This window comes from Atractosteus spatula, chromosome 4 (genome assembly GCF_055471065.1).
Source record: "Atractosteus spatula isolate fAtrSpa1 chromosome 4, fAtrSpa1.hap1, whole genome shotgun sequence".
Taxonomy (NCBI): Eukaryota; Metazoa; Chordata; class Actinopteri; order Semionotiformes; family Lepisosteidae; genus Atractosteus; species Atractosteus spatula.
In genome coordinates, this window is record NC_142709.1 from 66,016,688 (window position 1) to 66,043,946 (window position 27,259).

General features: G+C 40.7%; 1 protein-coding gene across 3 annotated transcripts in view; it reads right to left on the minus strand.

Annotated features, from left to right (window-relative positions):
* Positions 1–4,348: 4,348 nt before the first annotated feature.
* per2 (period circadian clock 2) overlaps positions 4,349–27,259 on the minus strand; it is a 28,010-nt gene continuing 5,099 nt past the window's right edge. Inside the window, exons 2-23 of one of the 3 annotated variants that reach the window (XM_088914508.1) lie at positions 22,382–22,867; positions 20,067–20,165; positions 19,664–19,818; positions 19,176–19,297; positions 18,651–18,852; positions 18,173–18,224; positions 17,359–17,501; positions 17,004–17,082; positions 16,449–16,555; positions 16,130–16,283; positions 15,844–15,952; positions 15,554–15,685; positions 15,074–15,179; positions 14,803–14,965; positions 14,060–14,187; positions 13,110–13,310; positions 10,680–10,934; positions 9,271–10,112; positions 6,630–6,816; positions 5,758–5,959; positions 5,265–5,415; positions 4,349–4,902 (exon numbers count right to left, since the gene is read on the minus strand). In XM_088914508.1, coding sequence (XP_088770634.1) covers positions 4,699–4,902; positions 5,265–5,415; positions 5,758–5,959; positions 6,630–6,816; positions 9,271–10,112; positions 10,680–10,934; positions 13,110–13,310; positions 14,060–14,187; positions 14,803–14,965; positions 15,074–15,179; positions 15,554–15,685; positions 15,844–15,952; positions 16,130–16,283; positions 16,449–16,555; positions 17,004–17,082; positions 17,359–17,501; positions 18,173–18,224; positions 18,651–18,852; positions 19,176–19,297; positions 19,664–19,818; positions 20,067–20,165; positions 22,382–22,773 — 4,185 coding nt within the window. In that variant the 5' untranslated portion in view covers positions 22,774–22,867 and the 3' untranslated portion in view covers positions 4,349–4,698. Of the gene's footprint in view, positions 4,903–5,264; positions 5,416–5,757; positions 5,960–6,629; positions 6,817–9,270; positions 10,113–10,679; positions 10,935–13,109; positions 13,314–14,059; positions 14,188–14,802; positions 14,966–15,073; positions 15,180–15,553; positions 15,686–15,843; positions 15,953–16,129; positions 16,284–16,448; positions 16,556–17,003; positions 17,083–17,358; positions 17,502–18,172; positions 18,225–18,650; positions 18,853–19,175; positions 19,298–19,663; positions 19,819–20,066; positions 20,166–22,381; positions 22,868–27,259 lie in introns of all 3 variants that reach the window. The other 2 variants (XM_088914507.1, XM_088914509.1) reach the window with 2 other exon arrangements.

Sequence of the window (27,259 nt, forward strand, 5' to 3'; positions counted from 1 at the left end):
TGGAAATGTGAGGACATGGCATACACTCAATTTGTTCGCAAACATTCCAAGAATAAACATTTAAACATTTCAGGGCTTTTTAAAACTTTTAAAGCTATCTTAAATTCCGTGGTCATACTGCCTGGCAGGGCAACGTACCAAAACTCACACGTCTTCAGGTTTCCCTTTTGTAGTGCTAATTGCACCTCTGGGCAGTTTCGCACCTTTCTTTTACTCTGGACACAGGCCGGAATTGAGCGAAAAAACCTGGAAGAGATGCAGATTTCAAGCCACTTCGTTATTTTGTAAGGGGGAGTCCTAATTAATTATAAAAACACGCTGTTCACCCCAAAGAAAAAAAAAGAATCAAATCCCAAAAGATCCTGAAGCCACCTCGTGGTTATTAGAGGTAAACGTATTAAACTGACCCCCCTCTCCCCGGGGTATTTTTGTACATTGCTAAGGGTTTATCTAATAGTGGGAAAACGCAGTGTGATTAAATTTGAAATTCCAAATCTAGTTAAAGTCAAAGGTACGTCTAACACATAATTTAGTTAGGGTTTTTAACATTCCTGTTCTTTTTTTTTGTTCTGGCATTCGTTTTAAAAAACGTTTTTTTCGACGAAGGTCGTTCGCTAATAACTCATTAAAGCGACCAGCCATTATCAGTAAACGATCACTTGTGAAAGGAATCATCATCAAAAGTGAGTCATTTCATTTTACATTCTTTCTAATGAAGACGACGATACGCCCTTTGTGTGAAAAACAAAGACTGTACGAGTGCTTCAAATCATGAAAAAAAGTACACAAAAGACAATTAATAGGACTCATTTGACTAATAAGTCTAAAGAATATTTCCGGACTCCGTCTTCATCACATTTCTAAAATAATCTCTTGCTGTTTTGCCATGATCTGCTGTATATCTGTTCCACGCAGTTGTGACTAAAGACACGATGTTATGATCATTATGATAGAACACAGACATGATGGAAACTGCTTTAACAAGACAACTAAAGAGACAAATTCGTGACCCTACAGCTAAAATTTAATAATTTAGCACGTGATGTTACCTGTATTTCTTTAGAAATGTTTCATATGTTGCATAATGACATATAGTGGTAACTGAATAGTTACTGCTGACTTTAAACAAAGTGCGTTTTGTGCCAGCTAATTATTAATTAAAAAATATTGAATTACTAGAAAAATATTTGTCCCGAAAAAAGCCATACGAGTGGCATCTTGGCTGTGGCTTGCGTGTTACTGTTCGCGAAATTGGTTGACAGGTCCCGTTTTGCAATGCGGGCATTTCTTGTTTGTTGCTGGAACAACACTGCCATCTATTGGCGGAACTCTGACAAACAGTGTGCTACAAGGCGCAAGGAAAACCTCAGGGCAGTGAGACAATCCACATCTGAAACTAGTAAACCACACCAGGTTCTAAGGGCAAGCAACAATTTAATTGAAATAATTAAAGCAGGAGGCTAGTTAAATTAAGTAATTTAGAGACCATTGATAAATTAGACAGTGCATTATTTGAAATAGCTTTCAGTCCTTAATGGATAGAGCTTCTCCATGCACAGAAATGATTCCTGAAATGATTGATAGCTTAATTAATAGCTTACAAGTGTTCCCAGTTTAACACTAATAATTTCCTTAATTTTATATAGCACTTTTTAAGAACACACCACTCAAAATGCTTTACAATTAATGGTGACTCCCCTCCTCCACCACCACCCATGTGTATCCCCCACTTGGACAATGCAACAGCAGGCAGCGTGCTCCAATACGCTCACCGATTATTAGATGGGGATTATTAGGAGGCCATGATTTAGAAAAAAAAACAGGGAAATTTGGCCAGGACACGGGGATAACACCCCTTCTCTTTTTGAGAAACACCCTGGGATTTTTAATGTCCAAGGACTGTCAGGACCTCTGTTTAACATCTCACATCTCATCAGATAAATGTTGCCCTTCTACAAAACTTATTGGATTAGGGGTCTCCTGAGCTACTTTCAGCAACACTCTAAAAAGGGATGGCACTTTGGTGCTGGGGCCCCGAGTTCAATTTCTGGTGTGCTATCTGCACGGAGTTTGCATGTTCACACAGGTTCACGCTGGGTGTTTCCTCCCACAGTCCAAGGATATGGGATATATTCTGGCACCCTAGCGACCATGTGTTGTATGAAGCTGTTAAAAAAATGAACTGATGAACCAAGAGGGTAATAATCCAGGGCTATGTGACCTCAGTGTCTGCAGATTGTTCTGAGTTATTTCATAATTGAATCCCATTTTTAATTCATATTTTACTACATAAATAATTTGAAATGGGTTTGATCTTTGAATAGATTTTTATTAAATTAATCTTTTTAATAAATAATAATTAATAACTAATTAAATTATAATAAGTCATAAAGAACTTGAAAGTAGGGCAGAAAGCTAAACATGTTCAGTCACATTAGATGCTCGGTTAAGAGCATAAGACCAAGTACTGTCGAACTGGTTTAAGAGTGGAGCCTCAGCTCACAGTGTTTGTTATGTGATATTTTCAATAAAATGGCTGAAACCATCACAAGTGTCCCACTGTGTAACTCATTTGAACCCAACATTATGCAAAATCATCCCAGAGGGTCCAAAATCCTACAGATTGTCAAAGGAATCCACTGTGAAAACAAACTCGTGTGTGGCCGTTTTTGATGTTTTAGAGTTTTTCTGAGGAAAACCTATACTTCTGAAACCACTTGCAAGAGCAACTGATTTGTAAAGGTGTGCTTCCATTTCCATTTTACTTTTAATGGAAGGAAAAAAAAAGATGGTGTTGAAGAAAAAGTTATTTTGCAGGTGTTCTTTAACAAGTGAAGCAGCAGTTTCAGCACAAGTAGGATTAGCAGCTGCTACTGTTGGAAGACATTGGAACACCTACAAATCATAGAAGGCTGAATTGTTTTCTACAAATTATTCTAATGTAATCTCTTTTCAAAGAGGTGCAGAGTGTTATTTTTGGATTTTTCTTATCCTATAACTTCCTTTTTGTTCTGTGACCTGGTGCTGAACAATTCAATAGAACCAAATAACCTTTATATGTACTCCGTTCTTGAACTTTAAATATTGGTGATGCATTTTCCTACCTATTTACTTACTGTATCCTATTTTCTCTTCTGTATTTGGGAAGACCGCAGTCAAATCAAAGTACCAGTAGCATAAATCATAACTCATACACAGTCTTAAGTGAAATGTTTATTACAGTACTGTATGAACAGTCTGTCTCACAACACAAGACAAGTCTTTTTTTCCCATTTTCTACAAAAGTAAGACAGTGATAAAAAACATATCACTCATTGGTACAGGGGCAAACAGATAAAAAACAGAAAACAGAAGTTTGATTGGAAATGTACATTCACATAAATAGTTTTAGAGTGCTGACATTGTTTGCCCACAATCATTAAAAGTCTATTTTTGTATGTGCAGTAAAGTCCATGAAGGCTACCACTACAGTAATTGAAATGGCTGTTAATTTTCTGCTATGCCATTCTGATTTAGAAGATCTTTCTAATCAACCTTGTTGGCTATTTTTTTCCTTTTCAAAGTAATGAACAGCTGGCATGCTCTCTGGAGTCCAACTAACATACTAATGAGGGCAACACGTTTTCAATAGTTTGCTAATTTTTGTTAATTAAAACTTTTCAGTTTCAGAGGAGATTCACATCTTGAACAACTTGCCTTAAAGTTCAGAAGGTTCTCTCAAACCCTGTCCAAGCTCAGTGACTGGTCCTTGGGTAAATGGCTACTTGTGCTAACTGTTGTATAACGCATCTTACATCTGTAAAACCTGTGAAAATAATCATTAGTTGAATTTCGGTGACCTAGGCTCAGTAACAGCCAATCCTTACACACAATTAAATACAGAATATCCCATCATTTGGCCTGAAGCTACAAAAATAAAATAAAAATATTTCTTCTTAGAGCATTCTTTTGATCTAACTACTCAGTGTCAAAATAAAATCTGTACATAACTTTTTTTTGTCATACGTCAAGTATGACACCGATTTTGTGTGCAGTTATAAAAAATAGGTGATCCCAATCAGAATCATTATACATCTTGAAAACATAACTCCATTTCCTATGATATTCAGTGTATTGAAATTATCTTACATTTTAAAAAAAGTTCTTGCCCTCATCAGCTAAAAGGATTAACTTTTCCTTCCAGCATAAAAACACTAGAACTTTTGCCACAACCAAACTAACAAATCCAAGTGCAATCTTTTCAAACGGTCACTTAGGATAGCTCACTCAACACTAGGACGCCTCAGCTCCCGAAGGAACATCTTCTGCATGTAGTTTTTAAAATGGAACCTATGTGACGTGAGTAACACAATTAAATATTTTTTTATTTTAATATAAAAAAATAAATAAAAAAAGACTAAAAAACACAGCTCAGATAAAATTCCAGTCCATTCAAACTGTGTTAATGAGCAAAACGGACTTTACAACAGAAACAAAAGTCGTTCCAGGAAGAGAGGAGGAGAAAAATGCCACAGTTTAATAAGTGCTGATAAGTTCGACAAAAATAAGTATGTCAGTGACAACACTGTTGCTATATAAATGTTTAAGCAGTCTTTTTACAGAATTCAATTCAGTACAGACAACTGAATTCAATACACAGTATCCATCAGGAATGTTTTCCAAAGAGCCCAAGCTTGTGTCAATGGAATGGCTGATGTTTTACTTGGAGGGTTTCTCCTCTTTTGCCAGGTAGCAGTCAGTCTTTGTAGAGCAGCTCGTTTCTGCTGGTATTTGCTCTTCGCTGCCTTTACTCAAGGCTTTTAAATGAGTGTCCTCGCCAGGGTCAACCATGGCTTCAAGTTCAATGTCGGGCATGTCCACCTCAAATAAGGCTGATGCTCCATCTTCACAGCAAACACATTCCTAAAGTAATAACACAAAGAACATAGTGATTTGAAAAGGAACAACACCAGATCAATGGAGGGGAACACAAAGAAGGCTCTGTTTGAGGCACAACAATCACTGCACAAATCATGGACCGCAGCTGTGTTGATTAAGGAGAGACAACGGGAAAAAACTTCAGAATGAGGTGGGAATAGATGCAGGTCAGGAAAGGGTTTGGATTCAATGGTTACAGTCAGCCATATCTCACAGCATTAAATTTATTTATGTGCAATACTGCTGCTGCCCAAACCATTTAGATGTCTAACACAATAACAGATTGTCCAGAGGCCCCCGCTCTGTCCCTCATGTTAAAAGTCAAAATTCGATTTCAGGAATCTTACCGTGACATCGATAGCCTTAGGCAAGCCACCCTTCTTCATCCAGGGGTGAACTTCCAACAGCTCTTTTCTCTGCTCTTCCGTGAACCTGGGCTGCCTTTTCTGCATCTGCTTCAACTTCTCCCGGTCTTCTTTGAGAACGGTCTGCAAATCCCTGAAGATTACAGAACAGACCTGTAACACCAGTGTATCAGAGTGGTTCCAATATAAGCCAAGGCTTACTCAACTGGCTACTCATCTGTCAAGAACACTTATCAGTGTACCAATTAATAAAAGCCCAAGTTGCCTCATTTCCAAAACCATTCTTGTGCAATTTCTATGACTGAAAGGATCTTCTGTGCCTTTGGGTATAAGAGATTCCAAGAACATACAAACTGCCCCGACACATGAACCAGAATATATATCAGGCTGCCTCTGTGGTTGTAAAGCTGACATGCAGTAATGCAACACAAATAGGGAGAAGATGTAGTACTGGTGTTAACCTTGGCGCACTCACCTCGAGGGAATCTGATAGGTCATCATAACCTTCTCATCTGCGTTGGCCATCATCAGCCAGATAGGTTCCTGCAGGACGTATTTTATGAGGTGGTCGCTTTCTTCCAGCTCCATGCCCCCTTCCCCCTTCTTCGTTTTGTGGTCGTTCTCCGAAGAGTCAATGCTTCCAAAGTACTTGCTGGTGTTACTCGTTTGGCTGCTCCCTTAATGGAAAGAACAGGACTGGCTCGAACTTGAATTGATCCATATTCAATTATCAGCTGATAAGGTGCAAGTTAAAGCTACGCTCAGGAGTACGTTGTGGTTTTTTCCCCCCCCACGACGGACATTGTATCCTAATTTAAATCATTATAGTCCCAGATATTTTAGTGCCTTTAATTAAGTAAATCAAGTATTCTTGTAAGACACTCAGACTCTTGTTTCACTTCGTTTCAGAAATTAGGTTAATTAACAACAAACAACAAACAGCATTTTATAAGTAAAAACAATTACAATTCAACAATGCAAATCACAGAGAGATCTGCATATCACTGATGACATTAGAGAATTTATGTAACCGATCAATTACAGTCTGACTTTTCACAGATTCCGTGCGAATCAGTACAATTGTGCTGAATGATACAAATAGAGATGATGTTCGCATTCATCTGTAGTAACTGTAATTACAGCAGCTCAGCAACATAAGAGAAACTAGACAAGAGATTCAACACAATGTCACTGTAATTAACGAGGCAGCCAACAACAACTGTGCTGTAATTACAGCTTTCAAACTGCCTGATACAGGCTCACTTCTTGCACAAATAAGACGTTCGTAGCCCTTTTTGTCAAAGGGTGGCAGCTTTCAGAAGGCAGCGACAGGCTGCCTCTGCTCACCTGTGCCGCTGGCTGACGTGCTGCAGCCATTGGATCCGGAGCCGAGCGAACCCGAGGTGGCGGACCCGCCGCAGCCTGAGGTTGCCGAGCCGGTCCCGGAGCGCGAGTCCTCCTGCAGCAGGATGTCCAGCAGGTCGCTGGAGGTGGAGTGGGCGTCGCTGTTCGGCCCATCCCCGGGCGACCCGACCTGCAAGACAAGAGCCCACCGCGCTGTCACCACCCAGCCAGCTCTGTACACGTCGCTGCATCACGAGTTACACTGCATTGTCTCCTCTCCTTGTGTGCTTATTTCTTTTCCTACTGTAATGCGCTTTGAGAAGCCACTTTAAAAGGCACTATATATTATTTGGAGCCGTGGTGGCACAGACAGCAAGGGCATCTAGCTCCGGACTGGAAGGTCCCGGGTTCAATCCCAGGTAGGGTCAAGCGATGTAGCTTGTTCTAATTCCTTCCAGACGGCTCCCAGGTCCACTCAGCCTGCTTTCTAAACGAGTACCGGGGGTTAATCCTTCCGGGGGTAACAGGCCAGCCGGACCGTGATGCTGACCACATCACCTCCACCTCCAGTGTCGGATGGTTGAGAAAAACGGTGGCCCCTGCCCCCCATTCCCCCATGGGCCTTTATGGAAAAGGGACCTATATATTATTTATTATTATATCAAAGTACAGGTTAAGGCAATCAATACACAGTGAAAGAAAAAAACATTCTACTAATGCACTACTACGTGCATTTCTACTAATGTCATTGAACTCTGCCTATGGCTGCAAAGGGTAAAAAGTACAGAACACTTTTTTACTAACTCGTGTTGATTACAGATGGATTCAATATAAAGTAATTCCCATAAAAGAGAAGAAGAGGAGGCAAAAGGTATAATTCAAAAGCCAGGAGAGTGGTGTAAAGTCTAATAAATGTTGTCTTTTTTCTTTTCCTTTCTACATGGAATAAATCTTAACCCGTTTCTTTGCTGCCTTTTAAAATGGTTTGTTGGGGGGCAAAGACCCTCTAACAAGCATGAAATAACCACACTAATAGGAGATCACTTTATAGGAATGCAGACAGGATTAAATGATTCACAAAAATCGTTGATGCAATGCATCAGTGCCATGCTCATGACCGCAAGACTACAAAAAAAACAATACCACTTAGAATAAATGTTTTTAGGTACTCCAACTCCCAGCATTCAATTTCAAGAAATTCAATGTATTTTTCAAAGACTCAATAACTGAAAATACTGAATTAAAAAATTAAATCATTTGGTGTGAGACGTTTTTGTGTTCATGTACGATTAATTACAACTTCTGTGCTGCCTTTTGAGATCTCATAAGTTTTATTGCATGTCAAATGTGTATGAAAACTGGAGTTAATCTTATTTTACAATTTCTCTGCAGATCGGGAAAGATGTAATGTTTCTTTCAAACAACAAGAAGCAGAAGCCATGTTTCTCATATTCACAAAAAGAAAATGGCGTCTGCCTTGACAAATCTGAGATTTAAAGAATGTTTTCAAGGCTACTCTGTCCAACTAGTTAGATAAGGTTCCTTGTGTGAGAAATTTCCAGAAAGAATAATAGCACTGAATAGTCCCAAGATTAAAAATAGAATAATGCTGGATGAAAACAAAAAAAAAGTTGTGACTTGCACTACAGAAATGTGAAATATATCAAATTATTTATTCCTTTAAAAAGTTGTCTTTCAAAACCTTCAAAATATCTCTTAAATACACTGTAAATCTTCGCAGTGCCCAAGTAGATATCAATTGCGTTTCAATTTAAGTGCTGATTAATTTGTTTTTGGTAAAAAGAGCAATTTCCAAATACCACAAAAACCTCAAGAAATACCAGGATATACTGTACATGTTTTGGTACATCATCCCAAACATGTTAGTTTCCACTGTTTTCACTTCACATAGATAACCAAATAAAAAACAATGAAAATGGAGACAAAAGTTTTGCAAGACCAATAACTAAAGGAATTCAATCCTATTAGTTTATTGCCCACGTTGTTGCGATATTGGCCTACCTCAGTGTTGCAACAACCTCTATACCACACTTTATTCCAAACGAGATTCTCTTCTGACTTTAACATCAATAAACTGAGTGTATCCTTGGAAATAAAGGCTCTTGAGGTAAGAGGTATATTGGCTGATGCTCCATACGAGTTTACTAGACCAGGAAGACTGAGGGACAGCTAAAAGGTGTAAGGACACATTGATTAACATGAGTTGTCTAAACAATTAACTACTTTAACATGGAATAACTATAACTTAATTTAGTCATCTAAATGAGCAACATGGATTCCATGATGCTTACAAATATAGAAACACCCACTCCTGCAACTGTTAAGTGACTAAATTAAGCTGCAGATCAAGACAAGATCAAGAAAAATCAACTGTTCTATTTTTTGCAAACTATCGTTAGATATCACCCAATGCACCAAAGCTTAAGAAGCACAAGTCCTTCTTTAAAGACTTTCTTTAAGGAAACGTAAAAAAAAAAACCCATTTGCATTTTGTCATGCAAAAAACAGAATAACTCATGTTAGACTGAAACACCAGCAGCTTCCGCGTGTTTAAAGGAAGCTGCTGCAGACAGGTTTCAGGATCGCAAGCAAAGCACGGGAAAGGCAGGCCGACGGTACGTACGGGCTGAGACTCCTTGTCAGGCTTGGCTGTACTGGACGCTCCCCCCTTGTCTCCGGCGGCGTCCGCTCTCTCCACCGACCGGGGGGCCTCCTCCAGCTGCAGCAGGTTGAGCTGCAGGGGAGAGCTGCACCGCGACTGGAACAGCGGCGGGGAGGCGGGGTCCCGCGCCCCCACCGACTGGGGGGTGGACGAGCGCGACGGGCCCTCCCGCGGCTCGGCGGCGGTGGTCTTCGGAGCCTCCGGCGGGACGCCGTAATGGAACGGCTGCCCCGGGAACGGGGGCTGCACGGGGAAGGGGTTCTGGGGGGCGAACTGGGACGGGCCTGGAAAGGCCGAGTGGGCAGGGAACGACGCCTGGGCCGGGAATGGAGTCTGTTCGGGGTAAAAGGGCTGGCAGGCGGAGCCGTTCATCTGGGGGAACATGTAGTTGGGCAGCACAAATGCCACCATGGGAGTGACCAGAGGGGTGGAGTAGGCAGGGGGCTGCACTGGGCAGCGGATGTCCTGGGTATTCTGGCTGTCCCCGAAGCAGGACATGGCCGGGTCAGCGCCCGGGGGTATGGCCCCCGCAGCAGGAAAGACCTGCATCGGGTAGGCAGGCATCACCGTCGGAAAGGGCATGGCAGGGAAGGTGGACTGAGACGTGTCCGAAGGGGACCAGGAGGTGTGGTTGAGGCCCACCAGAGGGGGCCTGTGGGGCTGTTTCCTGTGGGAGGCAGTGCTGTCCGACGACTCCTGCTGTTTGATCCGTTTGGACTTCGTCTTCTTATTCTTCCCACTTTTCTTAGCGGCGGCCTCACCGCCGCGCCCACCTTGCCTGGCCACACGTGGACCAGGAACTCCTGAAGTGAGAAAAGCAGAGAAAACAACACACTAAACACGTTGAACTGCTTGCAAAACTTATTTTCTTAAGCAGTTTTACGTATGTACAATAATCCATATAAGAGGATGTAAAAAAATGCAGGAACTCAAATGTTTTACGACATCAACATTGCTTCTGTAGTACTGTATGTGCAGCTTGCAGTTTAAATATTTTGCTCCGTTTTCAAATGTATTCAGTTCCTTCTTTGGAGGATTGACACAGACAGTTTTTGTGTAATAAAATGCCTTTTGGTGTGGAGATCTTTACACTCATTAGGGCAAATTAACAGAGAGCAGTGCTGTATACTTATGCAGGCCATGTTAAACTACCCAACTGTTTTCCAGGTTGTTTCTTATCTAACAGTCTGACACATTTTACATTAACTTGAAAACCTGATATTAAAGGCACTATGGCAAAATTGCCTATGGGTGAAAAACTAAAAATGTCCTTTAAACATCCCTCTAGTATTTACCACAAACAAAAACAGTAAAATGGCCATTTGGATTGTCTGTTCTTCGGGAAAACGGCGTGGGGCAGTGCGTTTTACCTTCTGAACGCTTGTTTTTCTCTTGCAGGTAGAAGCCGCAGGTGGACTCCACAGTGGCCACTCCGCGCAGCTCCCTGAACCGGCTGAGAAAGGCCTGCTCTTCCTTCTGGGTGTGTGCTGCCAGGACCTGCTTCGTCAGGCCCAGCTTCTTGTAGGTCTCCTTCTCCTGGCTCAGTGGCGATAGCGCACTGGCAGCCGGAGCTGGGGCCTGGCTCTCGGCAGCATCAGCGCCACTGGGGCCGTCCTCAATTATTTCTGAGACAGTGAGATATGACATCCTGGATTTATTCCGAGCTCCACAAAATTCCATTGCTGTCTTTATATACAACATATCATCCTTTGATTTTGCAATTCAACTCTACTTGCAAATCAATTAATTCAACATAATCAAAGTTATGCTTTTAATTATCAACTGTTAAAAGTCTGGCAGATTTCTTTATTACATGTTTTCTTCTGTCTGACGCCGAGGAGCTTTATGTTATAGTACAATATGCCTTCCACTAAAAAAATGCACAAATTAATAGTGTGAAGCAGTTGTAGGTCTGCTTTAACATTGATAAACAGATCAGCCTAAAGCTCATGTAAGCAAACTTTTAGAACAAAAACATTTAGTTTACCAGCATGCTCCGAAGAGTAAAAAAAAACATACAGTATTCAAAACGTCACATGATCAATAATAAAAAGATCTGATTAGTCCCTCCCTGCATGTATATGGAAATTGGAACTGTTTGGCAAACCATGTTCTTTTTTAAATAATAGTTTATATGCATAATCAAAACATAATTTATGTGTTAATAATCTACAGGTAGTGGACAAAAATAGGAAGAATCTGGGTAAATGAGGGTCGCCATGTATACAGCAAGCAAGGACTTCTCCACAGTTGTGGTTCATGTATTAAGCTAAAAACATCCCAGTATGCTTAGGTTCATGTATAGAACTGACCTTGTTCCCTGTAATTATGACTAGCATGGCTGCAAGGGGAGACTTTGAAAGAGGGGTGATTGCTGGGGAATGCTTGGTAGGAACTTCAGTGTCCAAGACAGCTCAAACACTGATGTTTCAGAAGCAATGGTGTCTAATGCGATGTCAGTATGGAACTCCAAAGAAAACATAACATTTTAACATCACTTTATTAGCCCTATACAATTTCTTGCATTAGGAATTCATCTTTTTAATACCCCAGCTTGCTCTCCTGAGACAGACACACAGACAGGGAGAGAAGCTTGGGGTCAGAGCACAGGGTCAGCCATTGTACAGCGCCCCTGGAGCAGTTGGGGTTAGGGGCCTTGCTCAGGGGCCCAATGGAGTAGGATTCCTCTGCCGGCTGCAAGATTTGAACCGGCAACCTTCCAGCCACAGGCACAGATCCTTAGCCACAGAGCCACCACTCTTCCCCTTTTTTTTAACACTTTTTAAAAAGACATCAGCAGCAAAGGGCAACAAAGCAATATCCATGGATTAATTTGAAGCGCAAGGCGAAACAGGCGAGGCACTGCAGATCAGTTAGCTGCAGATTTCAATCTGGGGTACAAGCAGCCAGTTTCATCAGGAACAGCTCCCCAGAGCGGGACACCAGCGCAAGCTTGGGAGTCCAGTAGTACACAGAGCACAGGCGATAAAGTTTAGAGCCATGTGATCCTTCTCTCCTTCACCATGTTCTCAACGTATGGGTGCACGTACTGTTTCCCACCATCCTCAAGAGCTCTACAGCTCTGAGTGCTTGGCTCCAATGGTGACGCGTTCTAGGGGTGATCATCTTCACCCCATTTTGCAGCACCTCTTTCCTGCTGGGAAGGGTGGCTTCCGGGATAACAATGCCTCCCAACCATGGAGCATGTGTGGTCGCCCAAAGATTCGATGGGCACGACTTATGTTGTCCACATATCATGGCATTCTTAGCCACCAGAACCCAGTCGAGCATTTATGGGATATTTTGGTAAACAGCTTTATCTGCCTCTATCAACTAGGAGAGAGCTGATTGACTTTCTGGTGGCAGAATGGTGCTGCATCCCTCCTGCAGAATACCACAGGCTCCTAGACTCTATGCCACATCGCATACAGCCATACTAGCTACACGTGGCCCCTGCTTAGGGACATTACACTGGTGTTTTTGTCCACTACTTGTAACTCTCTCTATAAGGATTATATTTCAAGTCGTACGAACTTGAAAGTGGCTAGCATCAGTTCAGCCTAACTGAAGTGGGAAATAATAATAAAATATCATATTGGGATGCTTCACTTTCATTCAGGGACCAGTAAGACAACCCAAGTAAGAAACAGCTGTAACACTAACAGCATACACTGAAGTCTCAAACAGCACTACTGTCCAGAAAGAAATTGACTGTACATCACTGAAGACTGAATGACGTTTCAAATGCAATAAATAAATTTGTATCTTAAAAACCAAAAAGGCTATGGTGATGTCTGTACCAGATTCAGGTTGTGGTTTCTTGTCCCCAACGTGAACAATAGTGCTACTGTAGCTGCACTGGCTGGTAATGGACACAACACTCTCAGCCTTGCTCGGCAGAGCAAGTGGGGTCAGTGAAGCGCCAACAACCGCTGCTGTAGCCGTTTTCTTGGGTGCCTTCAGGGAAGGGAGACCAGCTTGAGCCTCTAACACTGGGGGGGCTGCTGAAGCAGAAAAATCATCCATGACTTCAAGTATCCAGGTAGAGAATGTATAGCACACTCTGAGAAGCACACGTCGCGTAACAATATGTAAATCGCCCTTCTTTAGAACCACAACACTAAAATCTGTCATAGGACTAAAATATTTTTCGTACACTGCACTTTACTGAAAATATTTTCCATTGTGCGTGAAGCTTTTTTATCTTTGTCTCTGCATTTCTTTTAATTAAAATGCAAAATGGAAAAATTAAACTGCATAATCTTTGTTTAACACTAGTTATTCTTTTCAAAGATCATGAAACCCTCCCCCCACACAAAAAAATAACCCTTCTGCTGCCAATCTGTACATACCCATGGGTGGGTAATTTTAGAAAAGATGCCAACACATCTAACACATTCAAAACTATTTACAAACCTTTTAAAATAAGAATACAATATTCTTTTCCTTATTATTTCTATCATATGCATAATTGGAGAGATCCAAAACTAAACTGGATTTTGAATTGACATCTGACAGAGATTATTTTGTTTAAACTAAACAAATAAAGCCAAAAACTGATCATTGCGTGTTTGCCTGCAAATATTAAAAGTACCACCACCTCTAGGTACTAATTTTTATTCCTTTCACTGTTGATATACACCAGACAGGCAAAAATGGTTAAACTTTTAAGTCCAGTAATGTAGCAAAAATTCAATTTCATCCTAAGAGTTTATCAATGATTAAGAATTATGGAAAAAAAAGTACAAACCTTTTGAAACTTGCATGTTGTCATCCGCAACTTTCTGTTTATCATCATCAGAGTTGGATGATGTGGTGTTAGAAGAGGATTCACATTTTCTCTTAACTGTGATGGGGATGTTACAGCTCTCTAGATACCTTTAGGCAACAAAGCAAAGTAGAAAACCTTAATGTTTTTTGCTGTGATGTGCCAAACACCAGAACCCACTTTAATCCCCTGAAAATTTATTAAACTCCAAACAAAAAAATAAAGTTCAAAAGTCTGAAGGAACCGATTAAACAGCTATCGTTCAGCACTATATTGGGAGATAAATCCCATTTACTGGACTGCAGTGCTGTTTTTTTTAATTAACCTGTTTTTAAGGTCTTCACAAAAATAGTTTTAAGCCAATGGGGAAATACATAAATACAAGAATAATCCCACCTCTCCCCTATTTTCTTTCTTTACTTTTCTCCCTTTCCCCAGTCACCTTCTCACCCATCTCCCCCCTTTACCCAAGCAGTGCTTTCCTTGTAGTAACACCGGATTGTTAAAAACTGTGCAGTGCACAAGTGCCAGACTAGGCCTCCTTCGATTCACGATGATTAGAAACTTTATGAAAGGAGATGACACTGTACACTAATGCAATTAAAAACCAGTTGTACATAAACTAACAGACGTTCAATTACAACATTCTATGCAAGACGAGACTAAATTATGCTTTGGCTTCGGAAGGTTTGTTCAACACTTTATCAATGCTTTCTTTTACTTACCTGATAACACTGTCAAGGCAACTCATCTGCTGGTATGAATACACAGTATGATCTTTGTAGCTTAGTTCTTCATGAGCTGATGTTTTATCATCAAGGTTCACATTTTCCTTCCCAGTGATCACAGGAGAATCTTTGGCTCTTGCGATCGCGTTCTTCGCAGATTCTGATATAAAACAAAAAGAGGCCAGTCGTGTCAAAAACAAAGCTACACAGCCAGAGATTTATAAAATGTCTGCTGATGACATGCATGGAGCAAAAGGAAGGGACTCACCACCAGAGGCTCTCTTGCCCTCTGGTTTTGCTGTAGACGTAAGGAACACTTGCTGCCCTTGATTCTTCAGCATCTGCACACCCTTACAAATCTCTTGGAACGTTCGCTGCGAGACAAAAAAAGGATGAAGGAAGTAATGTAGCACAGGTACAACATGCTGATTGTGTTTGTGCAACATAGGCTTGCGCTTGAATCAGTTTTAAGCTGCAAAAAAAAAACATGTAGTGCACAAACACAATCAGGTGCACGGAAAAAACAACAACACTGAAAGACAGAGAGTAAACACTTGGAAGTAAAAGACAGTTTGTGTGACTTTCAACTGACACTGACAAAATACTTAATGTATATCTGTAGTACACAACCGCATAAGACACTAAAGTACAGTGCATGTCTTTTTTCAAATAAATATAACTCAAAAGTGCCCAGAGCACCATGTGTTAAGTACAGCGCACGGTGTATGCCATTTCTGAGCAGACTTACAGGCTTCAGCTTGCACGAGTCTTCATTGGCATTCCCGTTGCTTTCACTCGAAGACGCCACACTCATTATGTGCTCGTGTGAACCATTGCTTCCTAAGCTTCCATAGCCACTGGAACCATTATTGTGGACAGGCTTAAAAAAAAGACAGTAATTCATTAAAATTATTTATTAAGAAAAACAAACTTGTATTCATTTTATTTCCCCCCAAAGCAAAACAGTGCTGAACGCGTTAATTTTTCCAAAGTCAATTCTGAAGCTCTGTTTTACAATGCAAAGCGTTTCAGACGCACCTGGAGCAGAAGTCGGTGAATCTGTTCTGTAATCTCCTGAATGTCTGAATCAACGATTTTGCCCTCTGTAAATGCAGGGGCTGCAAACACATCCTCGTTGACAGGGCCTCTGTTTTAAAACAAAAAGAAATCAAGAAGACTTTCAAAGCTTTGAAACTAATGACAAACATAATATAAGTTTTAAAGAGAGGCTTGATTTCATATGAACAGAGCTGGATTGAGTTATTGATATAGCTAGAGAGCTGCAGCATGAACAGGGAAAAGAAAGTCAGGGCGGTAGACGTACGTTCTGACTTTATGTCTCCCAATAACGAAGGACACCTTCCTGCTCCAGGGATTCACAAAGCTTGACCAGCTGGTGTCGAGTGTCACATATTCTCCATTTCGAGCACAAAACCGGATTGAGGAGTGATCAAAGGGCTGGCCAGCATATTGAAGGACTTTAATTGAGAAAAGAACGACAACAGTGAGATTCTCAGTTTGGATGCATCACAACTTATATTTTTCAAAATCAAACCTGCAGCAGCCCCTGAACAATCAACAACTGGGGTTCACAAACTCCTGGATCTGAAAATCCCTCACTCTTATCTTAAGAATGAACTTACTTTTTCTGTGAATGGCTAACATCAATGGACGATCATTGGGGTGCAGATGTAGCAGAACTGGTGTACCAATCAAATCTTGAGGCAGATAGCCCAAGAGAGGAACAGCTCTGATAAAGATAAACAACAGTATTTTTTTTACTTTTAAATCGTCTATTAACAAATCTGAAGGGCTTGCTTACATTTTTGTCATTGTGAACGAACAGGTGTCCAATAAGATAAGCAGATATATGCATACAATTGCACTGTGAAAATTGCGAATCATGCAGCAATAAAATTTGGTGAACACAGAAATGGGACCTCAGGGAAGTTTCTCCTATGGGCAATAAACCAGAGGGCACTAAATCATATCGAATGCCACACTTTGTGTCCAGGATGGAGGCTTGCATGGAAGTAAATGGAACAAGACTGCAAGGACCTGTTCAGCATCCAGTGCTGTCATTTATGTGAAACTATATAGGACCATGCAGAAGTATACTAAACCAGTTTTCATTAACTTCCAATTTCATTAATTTTTCAGTGAAAGATGACAAACAATTAAAAAAACAATCCTCCCACCTCTCATCCACATCCTGAAACACACAGCTTGGGGTGTGAGTAGTGGTAAATATCCTTTTATCGGTTGGAATTCTGGGTGCTGTAATGCAAATAAAAAATACCAAAACATAATTAACAATAATCATACTACGTAGCCTTCCAAATGACAAATTATACTCTTTTTTTTCCAAGCAATTGATTGTATGGCCATGAAGGACCACTCTCCTGGGAATTTCAAGAATAACTGACTTCTGTTGTACCTTAAAGTTTAGAATTGACTAGTAAATTTCAAAGACAGATTCTTCACATACTGTCCATAATGGAACTCTATTATCTTCTAGATGTACAGTACGTGCATGCTGCTCTGGTAGTTTACCTTCATAGCCAGAGTGAACCCTTTCAGCGAGCAGCAGGCAGCAGAACTGGTCCTCTGTGTGTTCCGTGTCCTGGACTTTCATGAGGTATGGCGTCATGCGGAAAGGGTAGTAGTGTATGTCCCCGTCTCGCTCCCGCCCCCCGCTGTGAAACACGCAGCACACAGTAAGACCGCACAGCCGAACCACGCACACAGCACAAGGCAAGGACACCAGAAATGAACGGCAGCAAGAAAATAAACATTTCCAGCAAATAAACGACTGCTGAATATTTTATCTTGGGATTTTTATTTGGCTGTTGTGGTTTATTTTAATGTATGGGTGAAAATATGTCCTGTACACTGCTGGATTATTTTATTAATGAAAAATTACATTTAAAATCTTACCTTTGTTTCACTACGTTTTAGCTCATGTTTCACAATACACATAAGTGAAAAAAGCAGTAACTCAGAGCTCTTAAATACTTTTAATAAAGTTAAACAAGCTGGGCAAAGTCAAAAGTGATGGAACAGGACTTTCCCTTCACTACGCAAAAACGATGTAATTACTTCATTTTCCATCAGGTGGCACAAATGAGCCACCACTTTTTTACAACTAACACTAGAAGAGGCTAAAAGAATGAGATTCTGCAAAGCACGAAGTACTCAAATTTGTACAACTGACAGGAAGCAGTGATTTTAAAGAACTGTAAGGTAAACTAATCAGAAAGTCTGAGAAAAGAAAGTGATTTAAAGTGCACGATTAAGATTCAAACAATGAAATGATAAAAGGACTGAAACCAGAAAAAAATGGTTTTGGTTTAAGATTAACACGCACCTTATGCGGCAGAAAAAAGACTTTTCTTGTACACAGTCTGAAGGAGAGGATTCTGAAAAAATAAAAACAGAATAATGAAAATGCATGTATTCATTTTTCAATTTGCATCCACAAATCTATCTTTTAGAAGCAAAAGGCAATACTATTACACAAATTAAATTTGCATAGAAAACTCAGATAGCAGCAGTACTGAAACAACGGAACAAGTAAAGGTTTATTCCATGCTGAAAAGAGCAGAAAAGAAACCCCCCACACCCAAAGAAGGCAGCACAACCGAAATGTCATGTTTCTCTTCTTCTCTTTTCAGCATGGAACAAACCTATTACTTGTTCCTTTGCACCCTACGCATGCTGACACAGCTCCCTACTTGTGTTAAAACAAGGGACCAGCTCAGGAACACACGGATGCTTCCTCACTGTGAGCAGAGCCCTAATTCAACATGGTTTAAGAAGAGCTGCGACGGCTCTGAGCATGTTACCTGCACCAGTGCACATACTCCATGAGGGCAGTCGGTAGGGAGTGGTGAAGCTGTAGAACACGCTCACATCTTGGGGGGTGAGGAACTCCACGAATTTGGTGTTTTTGAAGACATCTCTTTTACAGTTCAGGATGGAGGCGGCTTGGTCAGAGATGTAAACAATCTTCCCTGTGATCAGAGAAACTGCCACTGCAAAGATGTCCTGTTTGAGAAAGAAAACAGAGGTTCCGGACTACAATGAGGTCAACTTCTTTTATTTAACTGTGCACTATAGCACACACTACAGGAAACAAGGATCAACTCAGAAATGTGATCCAATCATTAATTTACTAATTAGCTGCGCAACAGGCTTTTAGAACACTACACAGCATTACAACTGTCACAAATAACAGTTATCAATTTTATGTTAATAAGACCCCCTAATTGTAAATGATGCTAAATTATTCACAGCAAATGTATAAAAAAACACAACATTTGTGGAACAGGGAGTTCCACAGATATTTCCTTACAGTACAGCATGCTTACAGTGTTTTTCAATGTGTACTCCGAAGTAATGCTGTCTATCTCTTCAATTGTGTAAGAGGAAACATCAAGGCCTGACGGCTGGCTGTCATTTATCATAAGCAGTTGGTAGTACTCTTCATTGGCTGTCAACACAGACATAAAACTTGTTTTACTTGGAGAAAATGCACGTTCCCATATATTAATCATGGATCCTTGCTAATTTAGGAATTCTAAAAAAGCACAGGTGTTAAAAGCTTCAAGCTCTTGCACAATAGGTACTAATTGTTCTAACAAATTTGAACACATTTACATATATATTATTTCAACCCTTTACGTTAGCATCTAAGGCTAGCTCACATTCAAACCCTGCAGCATGTTAAAATCCATGGTGCTGCACACTGCTGTGCCACATTCATATTACATCCAATCTTAAAGTTCAGTCAAACTGAGCAGGCATAGCTCAGCACTACTTGCCGAAATATCATGAAAATGCATTGCAAGCCTTTTACCTTTGACCTGTTTGACACAACGCAGCGCGTACTTCAGGGTGCTCAGTGTGCTGGACTTTCCCTTGCTTCTATTCTCCGGAGGGAGGTGCACTTTGAGCTCCTTAAGCGTCTTGATCAACTCTTTCTGGGTCTTGGCTTTGGCAGACTGTTCGCTACTGCAAGGTACAATTCAGAGAAAGGCACGGTAACTAGAGCCAGGCTATTTGCGCTGTAATTCAGACTCCTCACGCGAAAGAAATGCAGAAACGCAAACAAAAGCAAATAAACAGAAAATGTACACTGGGGAATATGAAACACAAGCAAAATATGAAGATTGCATAAACCACTAGCAGACATAACCAAACTTCTAGACAATCTGCAACCTCACTTTAACTCTTCCTTCATAACCTTCAGAAACACTAACCTGCAGCCACTTGTGGAGGGGTTGTCAGGCTCGGAACTGGCACTGAGGAGACTGAAGGCATTTGAACTGCTGGGCGGAGATGGACTCTGAGAGTTCGAACTACGAAGACAAAATGAGGACATTCTTATTAACTACACAAAACACTGCATGGTGGTTTCAATGGCAGCTTAATACACAACAAAGCACATTTCAGTAGACAGAATTGCAGAGCATTTATCTTCGTAGATTTAAGAAACAACCATTTGCAGACATCTTCAAAGCACTTCAGAGTACCTGAAGGGCAGTTTTAAGGATATGTGGGTAGTGCTAGAAAAAAGTATCAAGACCTTTGTAAACATGTAATTGAGTCTGACCTAAGATAACAAAAGCACCGAGGCACCTTAATGATGCCATCCATAAAGACTACACTATTTGCTAATAGACTCAAGAGATTATAATAATTTCTGTGTGTCCACTATGTACTGTAAATCCCCGCTTTTCTGGACCATAGCCTTGCTCATCCAGATTAAGTATTAAGAAATAGAAGTGCTATAAACAGCAGCCATCTATTTGCAGTACACTGCTTATGGGTTAGCAGAGCTATTTAGCCATGCAAGGAGCTTATTTTAGAAAGCAACTTCACAAATAATCCACAACAAGAACACAACATCTAAAAATAACTACCTTTGCTTTTCTTAAATACACTGTAAGGTAATATTATAGTGTTTATCTGAGGATATTAATGATGGGACAACTGCAGAAGATTTGCAAGTGGGTAAAAGTCTGAACAGGCTCAGAGTGACACAGTTCCATACATATTGTCTAGGGTATGTATCGTTCACCAGAGCTTTATGGGCCCCTGAGGTTTCTCAAAGACTATCCAAGGGGTCCCTAGAAACAAATAGTGGGTAAAATCACACAGCTTGGACAGCATTTACAGGGGACCTGACATTTCCAAATACAGTACATTTTGCTTATTTTACGATTAATAGCAGCATGATATATACTGATGACCTGCTTCAATTTGATTTTTATCACGTGGGACTCCTTGAAAAGGTTTAGCAAGCCTATGATCAAAAATTCTTCAGGACATGAAAACATTCTGAAGGGAAGTGAAAACCTGTGCACATTATTACAATCTCCTACTTCTCCCCAGAATTAAAATTCAACTGATTTTTTTTGCACAGCTAGAAGGACAAGCACACGCCTGTACAGCCCCCGTGTTTTAGATTTTGAAAAGTAACTCGGAGAGCAATACTGGTCTTACTACATACAAACCGACGTTGTAATACACCCAATACCACACACTAAAGGCTTTCGCTGAAGGATGGGACGCGTGACGTCAACATGTGAAGAACATCAATGGGTGTGTGCTCAGCTGGTGTTTCGCCAAGTATGTTCTACGGGCAACAATTCCAAATATTGTGTCACCGCTGCACATCAGAACATGTAGAGGAAGGGCCAACAATTAATTTAGTGCAACTGCAGCATGGGCGGCCCATGATTACTCATATACACAAAGCAGTCTGTTTCTATGGGAACGGACTGTGGTTCACAATAGGAAAATTATTTTCCCATTTTTTCGCAGGAAGTGTTGACAGAAGACAGGAATATGATTACACCCAGCCACACAGGCCTACTGCTCTTGATTCTGAAAGGGTCTTCTCTGTTTATTGAGCTCTGGCTCCTACACTGTACAAACTGCAGATTTTAAAATTTTAGATTATAAAATGTACATTTTATATCAATTCGTCTAGTATCTAGGCAGTCTCACCTTAATGAAAAAGCTGATGCTACAAAAATATTTCACGCACCTTACAAAAAGGCAAAAACACTGAAAATAAACTATATAAGAAAAAAACAGCACAAGAATTTAATTTTTTTAAAAAAGGAAGTCCAGAATTAGATTTTCACAATTTGATTACCAATGTTTGGTCTCCTAACAAAACAGCAAAATGGGAGCATTTTCAATGTTTCATAGAAAGCACACAAAATTGGACATACATAGTAAAAAAAATGAATGCAGTTTTTGTCAAGCAAGAGGTTTAAGAAATGATTTAAAGAATGAGGCCTTTCTACAAAACAAACTAACATTCACACAAAACTGCCAATCACACAACTCTGCTTTATTTAACCCAACAGGCCTGTTATTGCTCATTTACTTCTCAGAAATTGGATTATACTGGTATTGACCCTGCAGAGTGAGAAAGAAGCCCAGCGTTTGCCGAGCTTCATCACAAGTGGCATCGTCCTGTTTCACACACTCCGCGCCGCCTGCGAAAAGCGCAACAAGCCCCGATTTAACGCCGGCGCGAGGCGGAAGTCAGAGTGGGCACCTCTTGTTGCTCTCCGACGACTCCAAGAGGGCGGAGTCCTTCCCGTGGCCGTTGGAGCTCCCCAGTGATTCGTGGCCGTTGGAGCTCCCCGCCGACTCGTGGCCGTTGGAGTCGTTGGCGCTGGAGCCGCTGCTCTTCATCTCCACGTCCTCGTGCAAGGCGCGCGGGTCCTGCCGGGGGGAGGCCCGCTGGTCCTGGCTGCTGTCGCTGCCGTCGGAGTGGAGGGCCAGCTCCGCCTCCCGCCGGCCCGCGCCCGCAAAGCCGCTCATCCTGTGCCGCGGCGGGACGGGCGAGCCGCCCGGCGCGTCGTCTCCGTAGGAGAAGCGCGGGCTGGGGGTCTGCTCCTCTAAGGTGGAGTACAGGTACCTTCCGGTACCCTGATCTTCGGACATCGAATTCTGCAAAGGTCGGATTCTGCACGGAATTAAATCATCCCATCTCCCTTCTTGCTGTGTGCCGGCGAGAAACTCAGAAGCAAATCGAGTCCTGTGCAAAAAGGAAACAATACATAAGAAGATCTTCTTATAAATCAGTCTGAAAGACTAATACGCTGTTTGCATATGTATAAGACTTTCATCCCAAGGATCCCAAAGCGCTTTACATTTAGGAAGCAACCCACTTTATACTCCAGAGAAGGGCAGAAGCCCCCTTATGTGCTTTATTAAAGATACACCTTTACCAACCTCAAGAAAGCATTCCTCTGCTGTATTGTGATGAACAAAATGCGTAATGAGACTGAATAAAATTGCAACGTATCCTAACTTTATACAAACATTCATCTGAGGCCAATGGATCCCAGTCTAAATTGCCATTTTAAGAATAAAATACAGAGTTTGCTGTCTAGGTTTAAAGTTCTAGGACTACTGCAGCGCAGAGCGTCTCGCATTAAAATCACAGCCAACAGGTCGCAAAAGACTCAACCAGAAAACAAATGATTGGCAAGAAAAATAAACACTTCTGGTAAATATATGGTTTCACAATTTATTGACAATTATAAAGACCACCTTCAGTTAAAGCCAAAAGCCAGCACATGAAGCAGCAATGCTTTATCTTCAAAGAAAGATCAGTGAACGGTATATTCTACCTGTCTCTCTGTGCCCTTTACCAGAGCCGCTAGGTTCAAAGACGAGACAGAATAATTTTAACTTGCTTTCTTTTGTATCTGTGTACTTACTTTCAAATGAATCTGTCTGAAACAAAAAGGTCACAGTAGTATGGAGAACTGAAGGCCTTGTACTCCACAAGGGGATTCCAGGCTTGTTGATGAGGAGTATAAAGAAAAGCCAGCGAGACTACATAGGAAAATAAATTTATCCCAACACAAAGTAAAGCTCACAGAAGCCACTTGAAACATACAGTAGCAATGGACAGTTATTTAAATTTGGGTTAGTAATATGTGCTACTGTACAACATGTTAAGAGTGATTAGCAGCTGTTTACTACAGCACTAAATACGATGGCAAGATTACTGTATCTACAAATAGAAACAGGCTTCGTTGCAATTTGAAAACAAGCTTACAGTAGGTCACAGGTTTAAAGAAGTACTCCAGCCAGTTAGATGGGAACAAAGTAGGGGAAAATCCTCAAGTTGAGACTATGTTTAACATGAACTAAAAAAAGCGTGAACTAAAAATACCCAAGTATTTTTAGAGACACATTGAAAACTGCAAGGAGACAAGAATTAACACTCAGTTTACGGGAACATTACGTCCTGCACAAATGTCCATGTGGCTGCACACCAAGACTGTAGAGGTCAAATGCAAACAGCACCCAGGCCAGCGAAATTGAATTCACTTCAGTTTACTCAACTTGATAACCGCTGCTTCATTGTTCTGCAAACTCAATCTCTGGCACAAAGTCGAAAGTGGCATATGGAAAAAGTTCAAGAGGCATTCTGAGGTCACATACAGCAAGGCTGTACTGAGCATCAAACCATGGAGCTCATTCGTGTAGATCTGCTGCCAACCTGACACGTCACAGTCAGTCGTCACTAGCTTGTTGCACATGACTCAGCTGCTTCACCATGTGGTTGTCTGTCGTGGGCGAAGGTGTAATTGAATAGCCTTCTGCAAAACCCCTTTTCGCTTCAAAGCCCTAATAACCAATGTATACACACTTCTACCGCATTGTACACTAAACTGCACATACCAAATCCCCTCCCCAGAAAAAGATGAGACAATGAAGCAAATAATTCAAATTATATAAATCTATATAATAATTGTGAAGCTTGTTCAAATTCACAGTTCCTACACTGTTTCAATATACTATATCTCTCCTACCACAGGTGAAACTACTGGCTTTATTCACATCTTCACCTTCTAACGAGTAAACAGTCTCATTAAAAGAGCAACATAAAGCCAGCTTTCATGAGTTGACAGCTGTTAACAGAGCACTGTGCGTGGAACATATATACACCAATACTGTACGCACATCTGTACTAAATTAGTGAGATGACGCATACTTTCTATTAAACATATGAATAAAGTGACCTGTGCAGATAGAATTTGGGCGATATTCAAGAGAAGCCATTTCATTAAGTGAAGACCGGTACAATCACAACAGAATGATGTTGTATACTGTAGTAGATACTGTAAGTGAAGCTCACTTAGACTGCTTATATATCATAATTAACAACGAAACTGTTTTTTTTGTTAAAAGTGGATTTTGTTTCAGTGCACACGTCTTGATACTCAACATTAAAAATGTGGGGTAACTTCTAAAACAAGAATACTACTTTTCCAGGGCTGAAGCTCCATGTACCGGAAAGACAATAGTGTCCTGTTTTATTGGGAATTGTCTGATGCCCCTTACCTCTCACCCAGTAAAGGGATGTTTAAAAGACTAATTAGCTGTTCACATATGTATAAGACTTTCATCCCAAAGCACTCTACATTGAGGAAGGAACCCACTTCTCCTCCAGAGATGTGCAGTAGCCCTCAGGTGACATGTGACGGCCATGACATGCCAGGAACCCCACGAGACAGCAGACCAGGCAGAGACATGAGCAACTGCTTTACCAGCCCATTTAATTTAGGCCAGGCAGTACAGGCCTGAAGGGGAGTTTTGCCAGGACACCAGGGTGAGCACCCCTACCCTTACGAACATTGCCATGCGGTCTTTAATGAGCACACGTAGACAGGACCTTGGCTTAATGTGGACTACAGGTCGATGTCCCTGATGAACCTACAAGGGATTTAGTTTGGAAAAAGGGTGGAAAGGAAAGAACGCCACCTACTGGTCCACTGACACTAGCGACAACGACAGCTTTCTTTAACTTGGAGGCTTCCCACACTAGTGCTATCAGAGCCCAAACTTGCTGAACTTCTGGGATTTGATGAGGTTAGGCTACAGGGTGGTAACGCTGCTTATGGAATTATGATTAAACTGAGTTCAATCTGCTAGTCATGCATAAACGACTGACAAAACCCAACTCCACTCCATGCCAAGTTTTGACTACAAGCAGCAGCACCGCTTTGTAAGATCAGAAGTTTCCTGTGGCAATGGAAAGACATGACTTAAAGTTTCTCTAACATCATTATGACAGTCAACTGTTCGAATGCTCCCAGTTTAATCCAATCAGAGACAGCGAGTTTCCTGTGCAAGCTGCAGCACAACATCCCATTTTGCACGTATTACGTTTGTAAGGGTTTTTTTTTTTGCTATCGCATCCTTAGTACTGAATAAAACCAATTTATATCTAACAAATTTAACAGACATCAATATCTTCTCAATTCAAAAATAATTCTGAATTATTAAAACATTTTAAAAAATCAATATATTTGTACTACAATTACTTTTAAATGTGACCTGGGAGACAACATATACATCCTATTTCACTGTTTAATCTTTTATGCAGCCAGTAACAGTAAGAACAGTAGGACATTTATCTGTGGGAATAGTCTTTTCGTATGAGACCTACTAAAACAGAATAATCTGTATCACCAGTTTCTGGAAACACCATCTTCACCAAAGGCATTTTTCTCACTATGATTTTGTGCCCAAAATGGGATGCAATGATTCAGAATAGGACTTCTCATCTCTCCCATTAAATGTACAAAAAAAGCTAATTGCAGACTTTAGCTGTGATACATGCGAATGACGTCCTAATGTTATTGCAACAAACTGCAGTGTCTACAAACACCTCCCAGGGACCTGAGAAAATGTTTCTATTTCCAGAGCATTTTCATCACAAAAAAAACATCCAAAAAAGTTCAGCTTTGTCTTGGACTGACATTGGTCTGGTTTTTGTATTAAATGGAATTAAATTCTGAGAAATTAAAAATCTTTGCCTCTTACTCATGCTACCATCAGGCTAAACACCAAAGAACTAAATACCTTCCTAATGAAAACAAAATACTCTTAATTCAGCTGAATCTCCCATAATATCACAATAAAGATCTATTTATTATTAAATCAATAAATTTTAAATCAATCAGGTTAGAAAAAGCAAAGGTTCCCTATCTTTCTAGGGATGTAGTACAGAAAGTTTTCTTGGTCTCTTAAGTGGATTAATACTGGGGGACCCTACATTTTTTCAATGGGTTTCCTCTGGTTGGACAGTTTAACTGGCATATCTAAACTGCCCCTGCATGCCCTGTGATGTTATTAATCAGAAGCTACCAGGACAGGCTGCAGATTACTAGTCTCCTATCAAGAATGTGCCACTTTCTAATAATGGATTAATGAAAAAGACCCCAGAAAAAAAAAAAAACAGTAACCTGGTCTGAAGAAAGCTTACCAAAATGCTGAATGTCTTGAAAATCAGCACATTGCTGAGTAAGACGCTTATTATCTTTCCTATAAATACTGGAAAAACAAATTATAAATGAGGACACACTGATTTAACATGAGTTTACTGTAAGTCATTATTTTTGAGGAA